At 39.2% G+C, this 21,925-nt stretch overlaps 1 protein-coding gene across 2 annotated transcripts in view; it reads right to left on the reverse strand.

Annotated features, from left to right (window-relative positions):
- The window catches only part of tmem131 (transmembrane protein 131), a 42,608-nt gene extending 23,093 nt beyond the window's left edge, over positions 1-19,515 (reverse strand). The window contains exons 1-7 of one of the 2 annotated variants that reach the window (XM_049587741.1): positions 19,222-19,515; positions 14,281-14,342; positions 13,760-13,800; positions 9,001-9,069; positions 6,733-6,853; positions 293-409; positions 78-200 (exon numbers count right to left, since the gene is read on the reverse strand). In XM_049587741.1, the coding sequence (XP_049443698.1) occupies positions 78-200; positions 293-409; positions 6,733-6,853; positions 9,001-9,069; positions 13,760-13,800; positions 14,281-14,342; positions 19,222-19,393 (705 nt within the window). In that variant the 5' untranslated portion in view covers positions 19,394-19,515. The remainder of the gene's footprint in view (positions 1-77; positions 201-292; positions 410-6,732; positions 6,854-9,000; positions 9,070-13,759; positions 13,801-14,280; positions 14,343-19,221) is intronic. The other variant, XM_049587739.1, reaches the window with a different exon arrangement.
- Between the last annotated feature and the right edge of the window lie 2,410 nt (positions 19,516-21,925).

Genomic DNA, 21,925 nt, shown 5'->3' on the forward strand with positions numbered 1-21,925 from the left:
GGTGGTGAGTTTTACTTTTAAGCAGCTGTTAGATATAAAAATAAATCAGTGCACATTCGACAGTTTGAGCTTTTTACCTGCAGTGGTTCACTGAACGGGTTGTGGATGTTTATTAGAGGTGAGAAGCTGCTGTTTACTGGGACTCGAGCCCCGATGAAGGGCCGCAGTCTGTAGGGGTTTGGGATGCCGACCCCAAAAACCTTCAGGACAGAGACAGAGACGCAAAATGAGTCACATTAATTCCACTATTCATTTTATAGAGGAATGAAGTATTGTTTATTTTAGTCCGTACCTGGTATGTAAACACTCCATGATGTGATGTATTAATAAATAAAGTGTTTTCTACATTCCCAACTACTCGAGCGAGAAACACGACATCGAATGACGTGTTCCCTCCTGGTGGAATTATCTGATGAGAGAACAGATGAAAAGAATTAGGACACTAAACATGATGTGCAGTACAACAGAGCAGAATACAGTTTACAGTATGTGCTGCCCCCCAAACAGCTGGGCTAGTAGCCTGAAACATCTGTACACACCTGACCTTAAAGACCTGCTGCTACAAAAACATTACAGCTACACTCTAACTTTAGCATTTTGGTGGTGACTGTTTTTGTAAGTGGTGACTGTTGAGTGGAGTTTTGACTCAGAGTCCCCTGAATCTCTTCCTGTTAGTTTACACGAACATGAACATCTGCAGACCGAAAGAGTATCTTGTTGATTCGTATAAACTGAAACATCATGTTGTGCACGAATGTAACAGAACAGATCCTCTTGTGCCATCTTCTCTGCTTCAGAATGTTCAGAGAGTCTCAAAATGCAAATAGTGGAGGGAGTGAAAGGGCAGAGGGATTTTAAAAACATTTTTAACAGCCACTTCGGCGTGAGGAATTTACTGCCCGTCAGCTAAAGGCTTGGTGGAAGTGCAGGAGCAAAAAGATAAAGCCTAATAGGAAACATACACTCTAACCTGTGCATTATTCATTTATCAAGGAAAGTTTTTTCAGTCAGGAAACCTCTTCAAGCAGGAAACTATATATAAGCTGTGCCATTTTCATCAACATCCCAGGGGCATGGGTTTGGTTTCACAAGTGAACATATATATCCTGCATTTATACACACTTAGAACAATCTACTTCCTCTTCCTCCGCATGTTTTACGGGTTAAAATGAAATATAATTAAACTGGTTGTCGTTCTTTCCATGATAATGACAGTGCTGCAGAACAAAAATAAAAAAACAGAAATACTGTTTAAACCTCTGTTGTTATTAATGCACTAAACCTTCTTCAATCTATGTTTAGTTTCCTTGACAGAGATGACAGATAATCTTGTGTTTGCATCTTTAGTACACAGAGTTCTGTGCTTTACTGCACATGCTTCACCTCTGATTGGTGATCTACTCGTGTCATTTTTAGGAGATTTTTAACTATAATTAAAGCCTAATTATTTGCACAGGATTATTACCTGGGGACCTTGTGTGATTTAGAAAATATCCTCAGTCTGTGTTTTGTGCAGCACATTCGCACAGGATAAGCAAAGGTTGTATTTTACTGGGATTTACTGACATTATTCCCTGCATTACTAGCAGTGATGTGCAGTGTTAACCTCCTTTTTTCCCTTGTTTTTTTAATGTGGGTTAAAGGTCCAGTGCGTAGGAATTAGTGGCAGATTGCAACCAACTGAAACTTCTCCCATGTGCCGAGCATATAGAGGAATTATGGTGGCCTAGGCAAAAATGCAAATGGCCCTATCAAGAGCAGTGTTTGGTCAGTCTGTTCAGGGCTACTGTAGAAACAACAAGGCGAACTCTGTGAAAAGGGAAGCTGCTCCGTATGTAAATATAAATGGTTCATTCCAAGGTAAAACGCAGTTCTTCTTTTCACACTGAGCTGATTCTACCACACATTGTCACATCATCCATTTCATCATCTTTTCAGATTTGATTTGAGCTCGCTTTTTCTGCAAATGGGTCTCCACGTTGTATAGCAAGATGAGCCTCCTGCACCACAAAATAATCCCTACAACAGCTTCCGCGATTGTCAACTGGCAAAGAGGTGTGAAGGAAACAAAAACCTAAATGCAACCCCAAATCACCAAGATGCCGATTCGCATGACGTCTGTATTAGGTAACTTGCAGTAGAATTTCTTTACTACACAGCAGATTCACACGGGATTAAGATCACAGAGAGACCACCTCTGCAATTATTTCAAATTACTTCAGGCCTTCAGGTAATACTAGTCCCGTGTGAATAGGGTTTAAAATGCACACAGGAAATAGAGAAGTGACACATAGCTGGAAACTAATAAAAGGAGAAAGAGACAACTCTGGGAACATCTTAGGAGGAAGAAGTATTATATCTTTGGAATAACATTTTGCTTTAAGTTCCCAATCTCTTCTGTGGCAGCTGTGCTCCAACTGTTTAACACATTCATTTGTTGTACATAAAACTTTACTGCATAAGAAAAGTATACTTCAAAGTATTAATAAATATCATGAAGTCAGGATACAACTAAAAAACGCTGATAGTCACTTGGTCTGATGTGTAACACGTGTGCCACTGGAACATGTGACCACAGCAGAGGTCTCTGGGGATTGTTCTCTCTCCAACTATATATGGGCCTGAGTGCAAAGAAGAATGTTGGTGAAAAATGACGCTCGGCGAAATAATCAGAAATAGATTCAAAGGTATGCATCGGTTCCATGCAGCTAATAAAGTGAACATGTATTTGGCATTTATTTAAGAAAAACACATCCATGTTAAATCAAAGCATGGCATGTCTCAAGAGGACGGGTCCAAAATAAAGCTTTCACATACAGTATGCTCTCCCATCAGGTTTTTTAGGATGAAAAATTAGCTCTATGCCTTTGAGCAAGAGGAGTGGGTAGTCTGAGTGCCTGCAGAACCAAATATTAACGGATATCAGCTCTCTAAACTGTAAACAACCTGTAATCCCTGCTCCTAAAGTTGCCAATAATTCATAGAGACGTGGCGTTTCAAATAAACTACCACACAAAGCTATAGATCCAAAATCTTCCCTTTGAACTCAACTGATAAAACCTGATGACGTCATTAATAAAAATAAAATCTGTGAAATGGAGAATCTCCCTGGAGATGTGATTTTATCTACCGTAATGTAGAAAGCCTTTATACAAACATATCTCATGACAGAGGACGAGAGGCCTCAGGTTGTTATCTTCAAACCAACACTGAATTCCTTCCTCCTGAATGTCTCTGTAAACTAGACTGTCGTGTCCTGAGGTTGAGATCATTTTTCACCGCTGATATGCACATTACTGCCCTACAGAGACATAACTATTACCACTTGGACAAAAACACAAACAACAAACATCCTCCTCTTGACATATCTTACATAATCAACGCCTTAGGGCTATACATTGACCTAAACTACTCTCTTACTCTTAAGTAAGTCAATCATGTGTGCAGAAACAGAGTGATAGAACAGGTCTTTCCCATCAGAGCAGCCTTTACATACAGTGCAGACGACATGATATATTTGCTAATACGTTCTGATGAAAAACATATATTGGAAAAGCATCACAGTGCTGCTAACAACAATTAAATCAAGGTCGTTATCGTGTTGATCTAATGCGTGCCCAAAGCCGCTATTTTGTCTTTTAACTTCTGAAAGTGGCGTGTGTGTTGTGTAGATAGACATCTGCTGCCTGTGATCACTTCGCATCTAGACTTTATCAAATATCTGACCAGCTCTGTAACCTACAAAGTGAAGGGCTGCTAAAGCTGAACTTTGAACTTAAGACTTTCTTGAACAGCAGTCTGACAAACATCGACAGCTATTTATGTAGCAGTGCTGATAAGATCAGTTCCCGTGCACAGCTCTGGGATCAGCTGGTCAGCTTTCTGTCATACCAGTCATGGTGACTGGTCAGATGGTAATATATTTGTTTGTAATAATATGACATCATGGCAGAAGCTGTGTGAGTGTGTTAACGTGATATTTTCACTGTGGAGACTCATTTGTTTAGCTGCACTCTTACACTGCACAGTCCAGTTTTCCATGACGTAGAGTGATTATTGATAACAAGCTTATTATTCTATTTTGTTCTGATAAGTTAGATCAGAGCTGTTCAGACCATTTTCGTCATAGAAATAGCTGCTGCAGCACAGAGCGAGTTCAGCTAGTTGTATGACAGTCTCTCAAAACAGATATCTGCCTATGGCCCTGATCATACAGAAAGCACTTTAGCAGCTGGAAGTGGCTTTTTGTGATTGTTTTTAAGGGGAATTAAACTTATGCGCAGAGCGGAAAAGTGCACCACATCATCTCCACTTTCTTCCCATTGTCTATTCAGATGATTTGAGAGAAAATGGTGGTAGTGGTTGCTGGATACAAAGAGCTATATGACTTTATAAACTGCAGTTATCAGCAGGCGTGGAAGCATATAAGTGCAGTACTTGAAACAGACATCATTGAGGCGAAGCTCCTGGACCAACTAGTGGTACTCCCCATGATCCACCCTCTTTTTTAGGCTCTAATGTACCCACGCAGATCTGGATACCCAGAGCTATGTGACTACAAACTGCAGTTATCAACAGGCTTGGAAGCATATAAGTGCAGTACATGAAACAGCCATCACTGAGGAGAAGCTCCTGGACCAACTGGTGGTACTCCCCATGATCCACCCTCTTTTTTAGGGTCTCATGTACCCAGTCAGATCTCTGTTTCCCTGTGCCCTACAAACTATTTGCTGACAGCCTCTCACCCTCAACCAGAGCTACAGCAAGTACCCTCAGCCTCAACATTTTAGAACTACTAATAACTGTGAAAAAAAATTAAATGGTAAATTTATTACATGGGAAGGTTAGGGTATGTAGGTGATGGGGTGATGCAAAATGCTTTCTGTGTGATCGGCGCCTATGAATGCAGAATCTGTCGGCAACAGGAACAAGATTTTGGTATCTAAAGGATTGTGTTGTTGTCCAAGTAGCACTGACTAATCATGTTTGAGCTAGTTTTAAATGTCTGCACTAAAACAGTAGGGATGTACAATATATTGATCTGGATCAATCCATCGATTCAATGATCAACAATCAAACAGCACTGATGCAAAGTCAAAACACTGATACATATCATCATCTTTAAGATTCACCTCAGCAAGTCTGTATTACCATTTCTGTCCAAGTGTGCCTCCTTCCTAAACATTCAAACAGTGCTAGCGGCCTAGCGCCAAGGAGAAAATGGCACACAGCCAAGAAAAAGACAATGAAGATATTAATCTATATCCTCTTATATCGATCACAAGCACCTGATCTTAATCAAAACTGTACTGTGACAGTCTGTGATATCAGCAAATATCATGTCATTATCCAAAGAATCAGTATAAAATCGTGACATTATTTAACTTGTGATTCACTTGGTAAACAGTCTGTGTGTAGAGCAAAAGAGGCGGGACGCGTAGGCCAAATCAAAATCTCGTAAACCATCTGACAAGAATTTAGTTGGGGTTTTTTAAAGTGTTTTTAAATGATCTCCATTTATATGCAGATATCTGTTTATAAAGATTCACCTAAATGTCGTCTGGACCTAAAACATCTACAAAAAGTTGATAATCTGACTGTAAACAATGATCAGCACACAGAAGAAGAAGCTACACCGGCTACACTGCAACCCCTGAAAATCAGCCCCCAGAGGCTAAAACATTGTCCGACCGACATCTGATGGGTTCTGAGATTGGTCGTAAGCAAACACTGAACTTAACTTAGTGCTAAAGATCATATTTTTTAGATTTTTGGGGCGCTTTTTACTGCCCTTTTATTATAAAGTAGCACACACAGTAACACACAGAACAGGGTCACGGGTCGTATTCGAACCCTGACGGCTAACAAGGACTCAGCCTACATCTAGATGGGACACACGCTGTACTGGGTGAGCTAGAGGTCGCCCCAGAGGTCATATTATTTAATCCAATGTATAAGCGGTGGTGTCTCATAAATGTGGCTATGTGTTCCCAACTTTGAGAACCATACAGTAGGTTGTGTGAATTGATAAGAACCTTTTACTCATACGTACTAGAGCTGTCAATAGCAACTGGAGGTTAAAAGATAAAACCGGAGATGGAATAAACAAAAACAGGAAGAAGCCGCATGAGGTAAACAGGCCCTTTACGTCAATGTCAGTTATTTTGGACCCATCCTCCTGGGACACTGCATCCTGTGGGTTTAAATGACTTTTGCAGTGTCTTCTAATAAATGCCAATGAAGAGTGTGTGTCATGTTCAATAACTGTGTCTAGTCCTAGTCTGGTTTACTGTGTGTTTGTGTTTGGACTGTCTCTTTATGCACTGCCTTTCATTTCTTTGGTGTGGTCACATGTTCTAATGACTCATGATTTGCATGGGGACTTCCCACTTTATCGTCAGTGTCTGTATGCTGCTGTTTACACTTCTGCTGTTGGTGTTTGAAGAAGGGCCCTGACTACTACTACTAAAAGACAGGAGGATTCAGTACACTGTGTTTTCTGATTAGTCCCTTGTTTACAGTAATCAAGCCAAGTTATCACACTGAAAGAAATGCTACATGAAGCATGATTATCAAATAACAGGGTGAGATCAACACACGCCACATGACTTAAGACGAAGGGAACTGCTTTTTTTATATAACAACAGAAAAATCTGCATTTTCAAAGTATTAGATTTGTTGTGACAAAAAAAAATAAATCAACATTATGTTTCTGAGTGAGTAAGTACTTACCCTATTCTGGAAAAAGGATGCGTGAAAATGTGCTGTTGTTGCTGATATTGATATCAAACTAATTTCTTCTGAGCTAGGATTATGTAAATAAACTTTCTCCATTTTTGGCATTCCAACGGGCCTGAAAACAAAGAAAAGAAGCATTTGTAAGAGCAAGTTAGCAACAGTGCACTTATTTTGCACTGCTAGAGGATACTCCTACTCCTTTTCCACTGAAATTAGCATGTGTATATGTTTTTTCAACGCAGGAAACCTGCTAAAAAAGGCAATAGACTCCTTTGCAATTGCCATCAAACCAAAACCAGATATATAAAAAGAAGTAACCACCATACTTATTTAGTCTTTCTTTCAGACAATTGTGCAGACTAATGGAGATCAATACTAAAGTGTTGAGACAGATGGTATCACTGCATCTCACCAGTAAAAGGGCTAAAATTAGCATCCTCACCCAGATGTTTCCATAAATGCAGATCAGAGCCGGAGCCGATAAATGCCTGTGACTACCGCAGAGTCATTTGACTCAGGTGTGAATGCTGATTTAACCTTTCCCAGATGTTAGAAGAATCCGGGTTTTAGCGGGTTTTGTTAGCACCCGCTAACAAGAGAAGGGCTCCAGACACATATATATATACACACACTTGTGGATGCCACTTCTCATAGATACCCCATATGCTGCCAAAGTCGCTCTTGCTGCTGCCTTCTAGTGTTTCAATCAAAACTGTGACTCTTACACTGCTTGTAGAAAAACAACTGACTGTTAAAACACAGATTCAAATTCTGGAGAAACGCAGATGAGAAAGAGCTGGGAGACAAATAGATGTCATGTAGGTTGTTTGGGCACAATACAGGACCAAACAAAGCTGAATGTAAACACTGTCAGAAAACAGCGGCGTGTATCACAGCCTCTACAGATGCAGTAAGTGCTGTATGTACAGCAAGGGAGGAGAGAGTGACGGTGTGTCTGCAGTTGGGACAGGCAGGTAAGCTGGACATCAGGCTAGCAGTAAACCATGAATGTAGCAGCGAGTGTTCAGTGTGAGCTACAGTTTGTCAGAACTGGTGAAGCTATTTTAGTGGTGTGTGTAGAGAAATGTTTTTTCTGTCGTCTGATGGGCCTTCAAACTATTTCTGGCACTGCTAAATCCATATAGGGGAAACACCGAACATATGAACAGACACTCCGATGGAACCTCCCTTGGATATTTGACATTCCTCTGGGTTACCATACCCGAATTACTAATTTATTGTAAAGGCCCGTACAAGTAGTTCTGCATGTTACGACCCATCTAAGGTATACGTTGCACTTTACATTACTGCTAAGCAGCATCCCACACACATCATATACTTTTTGATTCCTACCTTCCAGGCAGCCTGTGGTTTTTTATTTCAACAAGGCATAAAATCAACTTGTAGGGACTTGAAAATTTTCGATTCTCCCTGCTCACAAATACAAAATCATGCAATGATGAAGTAACTTTGGCTCAAGGACAAAAGCCATGACTGTATTGTCCTTCAAACAAGGTGGATAACAACGCATGTCTGGTTCCTCCAACATAATTAAGACATACGTAAACATGTCCATCATCTTAATATCTTAAATGAAGTGCATATAGAGTTGAGCCTCTATGTGCTGATTTATTTAAGACCTCTAATCCAACCCTGCCTTCCTTCCCAGTGTATTAGAGACAGGGTAAGAATTTCTCAAGGTTTCATTTTCATGCCCTCAAAACATTCACGGCTGATAAGTGAATTGTTTATTGAGGAAGTAGGACAGGGGAGGGCAGGCTGAGATAGCTGGGTCTCTCACTGTGAGTTAATGTAAGGGAACCCGCTCCTCTGAGAGCTGCTCAATCGTTTGCACTCTGCACCCTGTCGGGTAGGCCACACTTGAAGCTGGGTCATGCTACATGGGTGTGCACCCACTGTCAGAGTGGAATGTGATCTATTAAGTCTACCGCAGGTGAAGCTATTTGTTGGAGTCAAATGCTTATTCGGTGATGCATAGACTGTTGACAGGCAGAAGCTACACACCTCGGGGTAGCTCAAATGGTGTGCTGAGACATTATGAAGAGTTATAGGACACACTGTACAAGCAGCAGTCTGTAAACTATGCATTTGGTTTTGAAAATGTTTTGCAATTTATCAGATTGCTTCTGATCTAATATTTTGAGTTGATGAGTTTTTTCATGTCAAAAAAGCAACTTAGCAAACACAGATTATACAAAGAAATATATAATTAAATACTGGAGAAAAATATTAAAGACTCACTGTTCATGAAAGTCCAACATTGGAGGTTCAAATCGTATAGGGCGGCAGTTCCCACGGTGCGGGGACGTGCTGTGAGAGACATCAAAATGTGACAGCAGCAACAGCAGCAACAGCAGGACAGGAAAAACAGTATCCATGTTTATGTGCACTTCAAACAAATGAGAGGCTCAACACACGAGCACAGACACCGCAGTCTGTGCCCAGGCTCTTTTAACAAAGCATTAAGATGACCATGGGACCACTCCCATATAGGGCACACTATTTCCATATGTAAAATCTCCATGAAAATCCATAGATACAAAAAATAAATCAACTGGACAAGAAAACCAAACCAAAAAAACAAACACGTATCTCTCCTTGTTGCCTTCAGCGTATGGGTGTTTCTCTCACACAAAGTCGACTACTTTTGAGCATCGGCTGCACCCGTCTGGATGAGGACACACTCATAACTCACCAAACCTGTTCCACAACAGGTGTAACTTAACAATAGATATGGCCGTCCCTGCAGAGAAGCAACTCCTCTTTGTAAAATACAACAGAATGTGTGTAATGAGAGCCTCCATGTAAATCTCACAGAGAGGGAGAGAAGTTCATCAGTGATGCAGGCGTGGCACATAACCGAGCTTTATGTCATTTGATGGCTGAAAAGCAAACACCTGAGTGTCACATGCTCTGTTTACCAAGAATATGAAGCAGTTGTGGCACTTGGTTTGTGCTTCTCAAAAAAATGCATTTGAAAAACTCAACAGCAGTGTCTCTTTCCAGAAATCATGACCTAGTTGTTCAATCATCCACAGACCCTGTTGTGAGCTGTTTTACATAGAAAATATTTTCTTGCTATACCTGTGCCAACTGTATCTGTCAAGCCTCCAGGAACAGTGCAGGGCTTTGAAGCCACTTTTATATATCTGCCAAACGAAGAATTACAACTTCTGCATCTGTCACATGACGCCATTGGCCTGATAAGAACTTTTGCCATAGACTTATACAGTGAAGAAGACTTCTTTTAAGTAAATGTCACAACTCCTGTGAAATGACTCATTTCGCTATCAGGATTTGATCCACCTGGTCTAGAAAAGCCACACAATTGAAACAACTTTTCCACAAATTAGCAGAAGGCTAAACCGGAAGTTTGCCTCTTGGCTGCAAAGAGTCTCTGATGTGCCTGCTCAATGGGCCCAAACACGCAGAGGATCCGGGTAATATCATACCACAGACATTGAGCTATTTTGGCTCCAAGCACCATTGAGCAACTTCATAGGAATGACTGGAAGGTCCAATTCACTTTATACATCCACGGTATGACCATGCAAATGGAAGCGTGCATCCACTCTTGGACAAGAGGCTTGTGCGAGATGTAAACATTAATGGCGTCCTCCTCAGCTGAGGTTAACGTGAGCTAGCTCAGTGATGCTAGGTGAGCTAGCAGTAGATGCACTCTTCCTTCTGAGCAGTGGTGCAGTTCAGTAGACAGAAAATAGTTCCTGGATTAAACTGCTCACAACAAGGTCTGTGGATTATCTTGAGTAACAGGGTCATTGTTTCTGGAAAGAGACATTGCTGTGGAGTTTTTCAAATGTAATTTTTGGCACTTGGAGCACCACAAGCTGAGTGTCATCTAGTCCCACTACGTTGAAGAGAAGGCAGACATCTCTACAACTGGTATCTACAACACTCACACCAACACAATCTGGAACGTATGTTTTTGGATTTTGGTGTGAACTGTCCCTTTAAGATGGCCAAGAAAAAAACTACCTGCAAAGAAACACTATAGCTGAAATCTTTCATACCTTCACTATGGTATTCGCACCAGGATGGATGTGGTGGTACCTAATGCCATCCACTAATACACCACTCACATGCAATTGCGCTAATATCACCCTGGAGTCAGACAATTAACCGGAGATCAATTTCACCTATTTACTACCAGGCCTATGAGTATGGGAGCAGACAATGGCTGCAGCAGCGTGCTCCAATAGCAGAGCTCACAGGAGACGGGATGGATTTCCAACCCCTGAGGCGCACAGTAATCCAGACAGAGCCCCGGCCATGTACTGTTCCTCCTGGATAATCTGTCATCTGCAGCCTGTCCTCGCTTCTCCCGTTAATAGAACAACGGCTGACAAAATTCTTGCGGGATTAAGGATTCGGATGGATCCTGGCTGTGAATTCTGCGCGGCCTTTCGCTCGGCGCTTCAGAGCTAATGTGTTGAATGTCAGGGTGTAATTGGAGGAGCCGGGGAGATCATGAGGTGGGCTGTGCCTCTTGGCCTCCGCTCGGCATATGCCCAGTGTCAGGCTAACCTTAATACCAGTGCATTAAAAGAAAACATAGTGACAGTGAAAATAAATTCCTGTGGTGGTGACTACCATGTTGACATCTGTCTATACAGAAGAGTGAGAGGAGCACACTGAATATAAAGAAGAGATTGTAATTTACACCCAACAGTTCCCAAACACTACACACACACAGTGAGGAAAAGGGGAAGTTGAACATTTGAAAAACCTGAAACAACACAGTCAAACAGCAAAATACCCTCCTCCCCCCTAACTCTAGGGAGCGGTCATGCTATGCCTGTGGGAGATAACCCTTTTATGGATTAAAACATACTGTACAAACAGTAAAGGCCTGCTGTTGTAAGCTGAACTGAGACACAACACACGTGTAGGGACAATTAAGGACAGAGTATTGATTATATGTGAACGTCATGATGTTAATAAGTCAACTGTGCTGTACATGTTTCCTGCCTCAAAAACAGTGCGTACTTGTTCAGGCAGTTCTACCTGTTGGACACAGAGCCACGTAGCCCTTTCCAGCAGGTCAAACATTTAAGACACACACTGCAAAATCTGTGTAGTATCTGAGCATTTCAGTGAACTTTGTACGGTTCTTAGAAAGCTACTATAGATCTCACTCTCACTCAGTCATGTTTGTCTCGAGGCATTTGAGCGATCCTCGACTAACAGGCAATGTGACCTAACCAGGGACACCTGTCAGTAGCAGAAGTGGCGCTCCGTTGGTTGAAGTAATAAAAACACACACCCATCTGCCTGTCTGCTCTGCTCTGCTCTGCTCTGCCCTGTCAGTGTGGGTACAAACTCTCAAACTCATATTGGCTGTCTCTGCGGTCTGCCCTGCCAGATCTCAACTCTTCCAAGTCGCTGTGGCAGTACAGAGGCACACTGTGGTCTGGTGGAGCAACAGGTGACACAGACTGAACAGTTTCCCTGCCGACTCGTGTCACAACCAGCATGTTTCAGAGAGCCGAGGGGGTTGTATGGGTATGATCTCAGGGGAAACAGATCTTTGCATCTTGCTTTCTCTAAATGATTTAACATTAGCACATATCTGTACGTCTCTGTACTATGGACATTATTTTTATACATTCATTCTTCATACTCTGCACCTCTGTTAGTTTTGCACATTTATGCACAAACTACCACTTCTAAAAAATGCACTGCACATTCATTTTAGTTTGAATAAACCGACTTGGCAATAAACCACATCCTAAACTGGATCCTGATTTCATGCTATCAGCCAAACATGTTAATGTGGCTTCAAGTTATCTTGTGAGTATGGTGCTCAAGCTTTTCATATTTGGTTGTTAACTGATACTTTGCGGCCAGGCAGATGCAAACAAAAAAATGCAGACCCGGGTTTGTTAGCCTCGACCAAAACAACTCTTTGTACATGCTTGTTAACATGACCACAGTGACTGATAATGCATCCCACAGTTACTTTGGTTGTTTCACCGTCAACCATTTCCGCTACAGGTGACAGTGAGTGCAAAGAACTTACACTGATACTTCCTGGTAACTAAAGATAGCCACCATTAGCTAGTGGGGGGAAAAGTGTTATCTTCTTCCTGTTTGATGCATTTCCTTTGAGCCATAATTCAAGCCTTCATTCCCCAGAGATCGTAACCAGCGTCAGACAGAAACGTCTAGTGAAAGCAAAGCTTAATCTAAATCTAAAGTGTGGTTCGTACTTGCCGTTGAGTCCCTGGCGTGAGTTTTGCATGTCAGAAATGACTAAATCAGTGCCTGCTCGTTGAGCACGAAGGTTCTGAGAGTTGTCACACCTGGTCACACACCTCTGAATTTTTGAAATTGGCACCAACTGCGTGCGCTGCGCTTGTCAATTCAACAGGGATGTCTTTGAGGGAAGGCTCACTGAGCAAGTTTGCCTGTACAATGATCTCTAATGACGACTCTTAATAATGAGACCACAGGGATGGTAGAGGTAAATTATTGGAAAGAAATCGCCACCACACCGGGGAAAGAAGAGGCTTTTACGTTGGTGTTTACTTCTCTTGCCAGGCAGCCTACTTCTCCAGTAACATTCTTCTCATAAAACTTATCAACTTCTTGCTTATCGACAGAATATTTTGTTTGTACACCCCTGACATTTCAGAGTATATCACAACAAACAACACGTCGAGCATGAACACCTCTATGCACTGTATCTTGTGTTAATATAAACAAACCTTAAATACAGATGGTGTCATTGGTGTCACGGAAAAGAAAACGTTTCCATTTCCACTTTAGGTGTGCTGTTGTGTTGTGTTGTGTCAGTTCAGTTCAAGACCTCATTCCCCTTCCAGCAACACTAGCATAAGTATGCAATCCAGGTAACAACAGCACTTGCGTACCTGACTACACCTACACTCAAATAATGACACTCAACTCCATAAACATGCATGAAGTACTTGCAGCAAAAGAGAGATGGATATTTCTGAAGCAAAACATAAAAACATACCTTTGTTGGTGATATAAACTAAAATCAATGTCAGAATCTGCCTGCAAAAGAACAGAGACATGAGCAATTATCTACATGTGTTTTAACTCATTATTACATTAGGACAGTGGTTCTCAAACTGTGGGGCGGGCCACCCTGGGGAGTCATAAAACCACTGCAGGTGAGTGAAATATTGAGTTAAACAAAGTTGAATGATTATAATTTATAGAGGAAATTAGCACAGAAGAGTTTGCTGATGTTATCGTGCTGAACTGTATTTCACTAAAATTCAACATGGATCCTTTTTTTATTAGTTACTTCCCCAACTACTGTTAATGATTGATAAAATTATTGTGTGGCAACGTTTTTTCTCTTCAAAAAAACAAAAACAAAAGGACCACTACCTTCAGAGATCACCAGTGAACCAAGTAAATGGCCTTATTTTTCCTATCTTTTCATGCCCTATAATGGTGTGACTGTTTCTGCTTCTGTGGTGAGTAACGGTTCAATTTCAAAGAGGAAAAGAAAGTAACAGCACTTACCTGTAAAAGGCTTCCCTCACCAAAATGTAAAACTTCTAGAATTGTGTCTGACTGAATGAATGCTGTAAAAAAAAACAAAAAAAAACAGGAAGACATTATAAGTATTATCACCACACTAAACAGGGGAACAATGTGTCTCTAACAACAGCAGAGTTTTTAATATTTAACCCTCATGAATTACTGGAACGAACACTGGAAGGTGAAACTATAGCAGAATTTGACATATCTAAAAATAGCATTCTGCTGGCAGCTCCTCCTCCCAAATCTCCTCAGCAGTTAGCAGTCATTATAGCTTCCTGTACTGCAAAGTTTTATTACTAGTTAAGATAACTCCCTGCGTGAACTTTAATCTCTTGTACTTTCACAGCAGACGGGAGACAAGAGAAAGATCAGGCTTGAGATCTATGTTCACAGTCTGTTTGGTGAAGTTTGGCGCCTGGGTTGTACCGAGAAGAAAGATTTCATCTATGAACACATTACATACTCGTCCATCGTGCATTTCTTTCTGCAACAGAAGCACACCCTCATATTCTTGAGTAGTGTGTTAAAAGGGTAGTAAATCTTTAGTTATCACACCATTATCAACAGGTTTTTTTAGGCACGCATGTATCTTGCACTGGCTGTCATATGACCCTCTCCAAGTATAAATCCACACACTTGGAGAGCCTAAAATTCAACTCCATGCTCAGCATTTATTACGCTTTCACTTTAATGAGAAGCTTAGCACCTGATGCCACCGAGATCACACAACAAGATCAGCCTCTGCGGGTCATGTTCACAACACACTTTCAGCATAGAAACCTGCCCTTATGTTGGATAATTAAACTGTTGCAGTGCATTAAAGCTACATATGGTAACTTAATTCTGTTCCTTCGCCTCCCCTTCTGTGAAAAACAATCATGTTCCTCCTCCTCTTGGTAGTGCTTCTAATGGCATTTGCAAGAATCGACAATAGCTGTTGGAAAACAACCAATCAGAGCCAAGGAGTGCTCTGTGATTGATGATTCTGTTACTGTGTTGCCGTTTTCTCACCTCAAATGAAAAATAAGAAAGTTTGCACCGGCTGGTGGGCAGTGTTTGGTAATGCTTTGTTTTCGCTTGATTGTTTTCAACATGGCGGTCGTGACACAAACATGCTCATTTTACAGCTAAACAGTACACTAAGGGCGCATTTACACCAGGATAGCCCGGGGGACTCGGTTCGATTGGGCGGGGAATGCCGAAAAATTTCACACCTTCATTTGGTTTGGTTCACTTTCACACTGCACTTTTTAAAGTGGACCAAACCACCTGGGCAATGTCACGCCGTTCCGACAGCTGCTCGTTTGCGGGCGGTATTGCCCAAAACCACCACTGACGAGGAAGAAAAAAAAGCATGAGGAAGAAGAAAACCTGGCTCATCGATTGGCCAGGACCGAAAAAACAGCCGGCGTGGTCACCACAAAAACACCAAACACCAAAATGCACTGCGCTCTACGTCACGTCCTCTCTTTGGTTCACTTCCCTTCTTTGGTCCGCTAGATAGTCCGTGTGCATTTCCCACTGTAAGCGAACCACACCAGGGTTCACTTGAAAGTGAACTGAGGCCCCCAGTTTTCAAGAGGACCAGGGTTCGCTTGTTTGGTCTGCACCAGAGTTCAAATGAGCGTTCACACCACTCCAAACTTACCAAACTATCCGTGGAAGCAGACAGGGGTTCGTTTAAAGCAGACCAAATAGCGGCAGTGTGAATGTGTCCTAAGATATGTTTATAAAAAATCTGAGGTGGGAAATAGGGCATGCGGTTAAAGAATCTTGATTCATACTCGATCAGCTGTGCCGAGTTTGACAGTTTGACCACAGTTCATGAGCAGTGATAGACAGCTGTGTTCGAGACTCCTCAGCTCTGAATGATTGCTTCCATTCAAGCGCAATGGATTCTTGCAAATGCTATTAGAAGTACAAAGAGGAGGCAGTAAAAGTTACTAACTACAGCTTTAAAGCTACAGTTGCTAACTTTTATTAAAGTAACTTTGTGTCATATTTGCTAAAACGGTAAAAATATTGTCAGAGAAAAACATGAGACACACAGTCAAAAATTCATATCCCTACTCCCCCCTCTGACTGCTTCTCATGGCATTTGCTAGAACCAGATCGCAGTGCAGTCAGCAACAACCAGTCAGAGCAGTGTGAGTGTCTAATGCAGGTGTTAATCATGTCAACTGCCCCATGACCTATGATCAAACCGTCAAACTAGTCAGCACTGATCAAATATGAATCAAGATTCTGTTTGTCACCTCCAGTGTTTTCAGAAACATATCTTTGTCACTGTTTAGCTGGAAAATGAGAAAGTAGTCTGGTCTGGTGGGCAGTGCTTGGTACTCCCGTTTAACTGTATCCAACATCTGAGGTGAGAAATAGACAATGCAGTAACAAACAAAATCTTGATTCATATTTGATCAGTGCTGCCTAGTTTGACCGCAGTTAACAAGCGGTGGTTGACATGATTGACAACTGTATCTGAGACTCCTCCGCTCTTAGATATGCCACAAGGCAACAGAGTAGGCAGAGGAATAGGTTTTTTTCTCTCCACAGATGTGTCTCATTAAGTGCTGTGTGACTATAGAGACCATTTCAGCAAATATGAAAGAAGTTATTTTTTATAAAAGTGATCAACTGTAGCTTTAATTCGAGCTGGTCAAGAATCACGTTACATCAAAATGCATCAGCAGAGCCGGGTGATCTGATCACCCCATGCAACAACTCACAGTTTCATTTCCGTTTTAGATACCACCACTGACATTACACGAATACTACACCACACGCCATTAAAGCTATTCTGCCATGTGTGAGCATCTGGTCAGAGTTGGATTGAATGTTTCAAGTTCAAGTCAACTATTTTGGTAAGAATATGGTGGAAAGAAATAACTTTTCCAACTGTACCTCAGTGGAACATGCAGGACTAAACAAGGGAAGGCAATAATGAAAGTTACACAGGATTACCAGAACCCTGACTGTCTACACAAAGTGAAACTTAGTATTTTCAATCACTTTGAACCACTACATCTCATGTTATTTGGCATATGGTTTAGAAAACCACAATCAAAACAACAAATAGGACAATATCCAAACTGTCCTCAACAAAAATTCTCACTGGTGCTATTCTGCCTAAAACATCCAGTAGCAGTGGGCCTAAGGCCAAGTGCAACCGTGGGTTTCTTGGTGATTGTCAAGCTGAAAGTAAGCAGGACCCGTTTTTCTCATAAATCACATCATTTCTCCTGCCTGTGTAAATCTGTACTGATTTAAATAGTGAAGCATAACTAGCAGTGATCTTGTTAACACTGCCTCTGTCTCCTAAACTTGCAAAGTGACCTCACAACATTTGCCAAATAACTTCCTTTATCGCTCAAGTACATTTCTTGTAGGATAAATGCTCAGATTGTGTTGCAAGTGCATGGACCCAGTGTAAACAATTTATAGGCACCAGACACGTTTCAGAGTTGCCACAGTTTATCTTGGATGTGTACTGCAGCTGTCCACTCACAACCAGCAGACTTATCACTGTGACCTGACATGATCAGTGGATCTGACAGCTGGACACTTCAGTGCGCTGGATAAATAACATGCGGCTGTCATTTGGCCCGTGACCAATCAAGTGGCAAGCTGGAACCAAACCCAGCATCAAAATCAAAACGCTGTCAGCCACGTTTGCAAATAACGGTCACCTGACAGATTCAAACATTTCCTTTTCTTGAATCTAATTTGAGGAACTAGTGTCAGGCAGCCACGCAGCGACAGAGAGGCGATGCTGCCATTAGTGTTGTCAGAAATGTATTATCTCCGGGTAAACCCCTTGAGATGTATCGTCTCATTTCTAAGACTCACCAAACAAATGGGAAACAGAACAGTTGAGACAAAACAAACATCCAGCAAATAATCAAACAAACAACACAGTAAGTCACAACACAAACAGAACAAACGGAGAGAGTTACAACCTCAGACTAAGCACAATCAAAAGATAAAGGGTCCATCCATAAATAAACATGGGACAAGCAATTTAAGATGAGATAAGCAGAATGCTGACAAACTTTACAATTAACTTAACTGAATCAGAAAAGCTTTTTAGCAGCTTCCCTTGATATGAAATGAGCCATAAAGAGGATCTGATCTGAGCGTCTTGGTGAGTAATATGTCATATGAGGAGCAGAACTTTGTTTTGGCAAAGCATTTACAATAAACTGACACCACTGGAACTGACGTCTTGTATCTAAAAGGAGCCACCTGAGTGTTTAATATTGTGCAATGGTATTTAAAAGAGCATCCTAGTAAAAGTCTGCAGAGTCTGTTATAAATAATACTGAAGGTAAGATCAGTTTTAGAGGTGCTCACGTTAATGCTATCAGTGTAGTCCATTACTGATAGTATAAAGTATCTTTCTGACATTAAACCTAAAACAATGTCTTAAAACATTGTCTTTTAATTCAAATCATTTAAGATCATTCAGTAGCTGACACAAGCTAACATTAGAGCTAGCCATGATGCTAACAAGCTGCTCCTTCCGTCTCTGCCTTGTATTATTTTGCATGTTTGGTGTTAGCTTAACTTAGCCTTATATGGACGGGGTGACAACATGACAACAAGCTACAAACGAAGCTAACGTTTACTGTAACGTTAAAGGCCACATATAGTTAGCTAACGGAAGGTAGCACTTTCATTCTGAACTAACGCTATGTGCCAGTTCAACCGTCAACCTGACCCAGCGCTCAGTGACATTTCGTTAATGGCAGAGATAAGTAAGTACAGTTGAGCGGTGTTGGAGAGGTGTTAATGTCAGCGAGGCAGCAGGCTAGCTGTGTTAAAGTTGGCCCGTTGATGTAACCTCAACCCACACTTCGTAGAAATGTCTACGGAAGTTAGCGCTAGTTAGCTAATGCGGACGTAGCCAGCTAAGTTACAAACCTTGTTTATTGGCCCGCGTCGTGTGAATAAAAGCAATAAATAACATCCTCAATAATCCGATACATGGTGTTCTTGTTCTTGTGTTTGAGTGGCGAGAACTCTGGGCTCTTTCTTGACTCGCCATGCTGCAGTTCTGTCTGTTACGATAACAACCGAGCGAGTGAGCGGACATGCCCGTGTAAACCTCTGCTGACTCTGTCAATCATAGCCGTGAAGGAAAAAAAACTGAGCAGCAGCTAACTACTGAACAGGACGTTGGCCTCTCTTCTTCTTCTTCTTCTGCTGCTGCTTCTTCTTCTTCTACTCTTTCTCTTCCGCTTCATGGGTGACGCGTCACAGGCTGACACACAGCGGTGTGTGCTGCTGCCTGCTGCAGCGGAGTGAACGGGCTCTACATCACAGTAACTCATTAACATCATTATCTTAATTTAATTTAGTTTAATTTAATTTAATGTTATTTTATTTTTATATATTTTATTGATTTTTTTTCAATAATCTGTTTATTGTTTTCAACATTATACAAAGATAAACATATAGAATAGTAACTCATTCAAAAAATTCAGTTTTATCTCATTTTTATATATTTTATTTAATTTTTTTTCAATGTTTTGTTTATTAAGTTTTCAATATTATACAAAAATAAACACATGGACATTATTATTATACATTATTCATTTAATTTAATCTAATTTAATTTAATTTTATTTAATCTAATCTAATCTTATTTAATATTATTTTATTTTTATATATTTTATTCATTTTTTTCAATAATCTGTTTATTGTTTTCGACATTATACAAAAATAAACACAAAGAATAGAAACACATTCCAGAAAAGTCTACATTATTCATTTAATTAAATTTTATTTAATCTAATTTAATTTAATCTAATCTTATTTAATTTAATGTTATTTTATCTTATTTTTATATATTTTATTGATTTCAATAATCTGTTTATTGTTTTCAACATTATACAAAAATAAACACACAGAATAGTAACTCATTCAAAAAAAGTTTACATTATTCATTTAATTTAATCTAATTTAATTTTATTTTATTTAATCTAATCTTATTTAATGTTATTTTATTTTTATATATTTTATTCATTTTTTTCAATAATCTGTTTATTGTTTTCAACATAATACATAAATAAACACAAAGAATAGTAACACATTCAAAAAAAGTTTACATTACTCATTTAATTAATTTTATTTAATCTTATTCAATTTAATCTAATCTAATCTAATTTTATTTTATTTTATTTTTTATATATTTTATTCATTTTTTCAATAATATGTTTATTAAGTTTTCAACATTATACTAAAATAAACACATAGAGTAGTAACTTGTTAAAAAAAAGTTTATGTTATTCATTTAATTTAATCTAATTTAATTTAATCTAATTTTATTTTATTTTATTTTATTTTATTTTTTATATATTTTATTCATTTTTTTCCAATAATCTGTTTATTAAGTTTTCAACATTATACTAAAATAAACACATAGAGTAGTAACTCATTCAAAAAAAGCTTACATTATTCATTTAATTTAATGTAATTTAATCTAATCTAATCTAATCTAATCTAATTTTATTTTATTTTATTTTTTATATATTTTATTCAATTTTTTTCAATTATCTGTTTATTAAGTTTTCAACATTATACTAAAATAAACACATAGAGTCATAACTCATTCAAAAAATGTTTACATTATTAATTTAATTTAATTTACTTTAAGTTAATTAATTTAATTTAATTCAGTTTTATCTTATTATTATATATTTTATTTAATTTTTTCAGTGATTTGTTTATTAAGTTTTCAATATTATACAAAAATAAACACATGGAATACAATATGTATGAATGTTTACAAAAGTCTTGCAGTTTCTCACAGCAGTATATACTGCTGCCTGCTGCAGTGGAGTGAACAGGCACAGTCACAGTAACTCATTCAAAAAAAATGTTTACATTATTAACTTAATTGAATTTAATTTAATCCAATTCCATTTAATTTAATTCAATATATTTTTATTTAATTCTTTTCAACAATCTGTTTATTAAGTTTTCAACATTATACAATAAAGAACACAGAATACATACAATATGTATGAATGTTTACAAAAGTCTTGGAATTTCTTTAAAATACATACATGCATGGTGACAAGCTGTGTCAAAACAGTTGAAAAATTATAGCACACACACACACTCACACATGAAGACAAAAATAAATAAATAGGGACACAAACAGCAATAATAAATAAATGAAAAAAATGAAAAGGGAAAATACGAAAAGAAAAAAGAATAATTTACATTGGGGGACTATATGACAGACACTGTTACAAGTCCTTCATTGCATACAGTATATTACATTTACTTTGTCTTTATTAAGTTTAAATGACTTTTATTGCAGAGGTTGCTATTATTCTTCACCAGTTATGTCCACCAGTAAGATAAATCATTACCCCTAAGATATCTGAAAAATTGAATTGAATTTCCCCTCAGGGATTAATAAAGTATATAAAATAAAAAATAAAATAAAAAAATATCTTATAAATGGGCCCCAGATACATTGAAACCATTCTTGTTTATTCCTGATTGTGTATGTAATTTTTTCCAAAGGAAAACATAAACTAGGTGTCAGCAACCTTAACTATCAAAAGAGACGTTTTTGACCAAAAATGATTTTAAAAAATCTGCTTGGAGCCAC

This window comes from Epinephelus fuscoguttatus, linkage group LG10 (genome assembly GCF_011397635.1).
Source record: "Epinephelus fuscoguttatus linkage group LG10, E.fuscoguttatus.final_Chr_v1".
NCBI lineage: Eukaryota > Metazoa > Chordata > Actinopteri > Perciformes > Serranidae > Epinephelus > Epinephelus fuscoguttatus.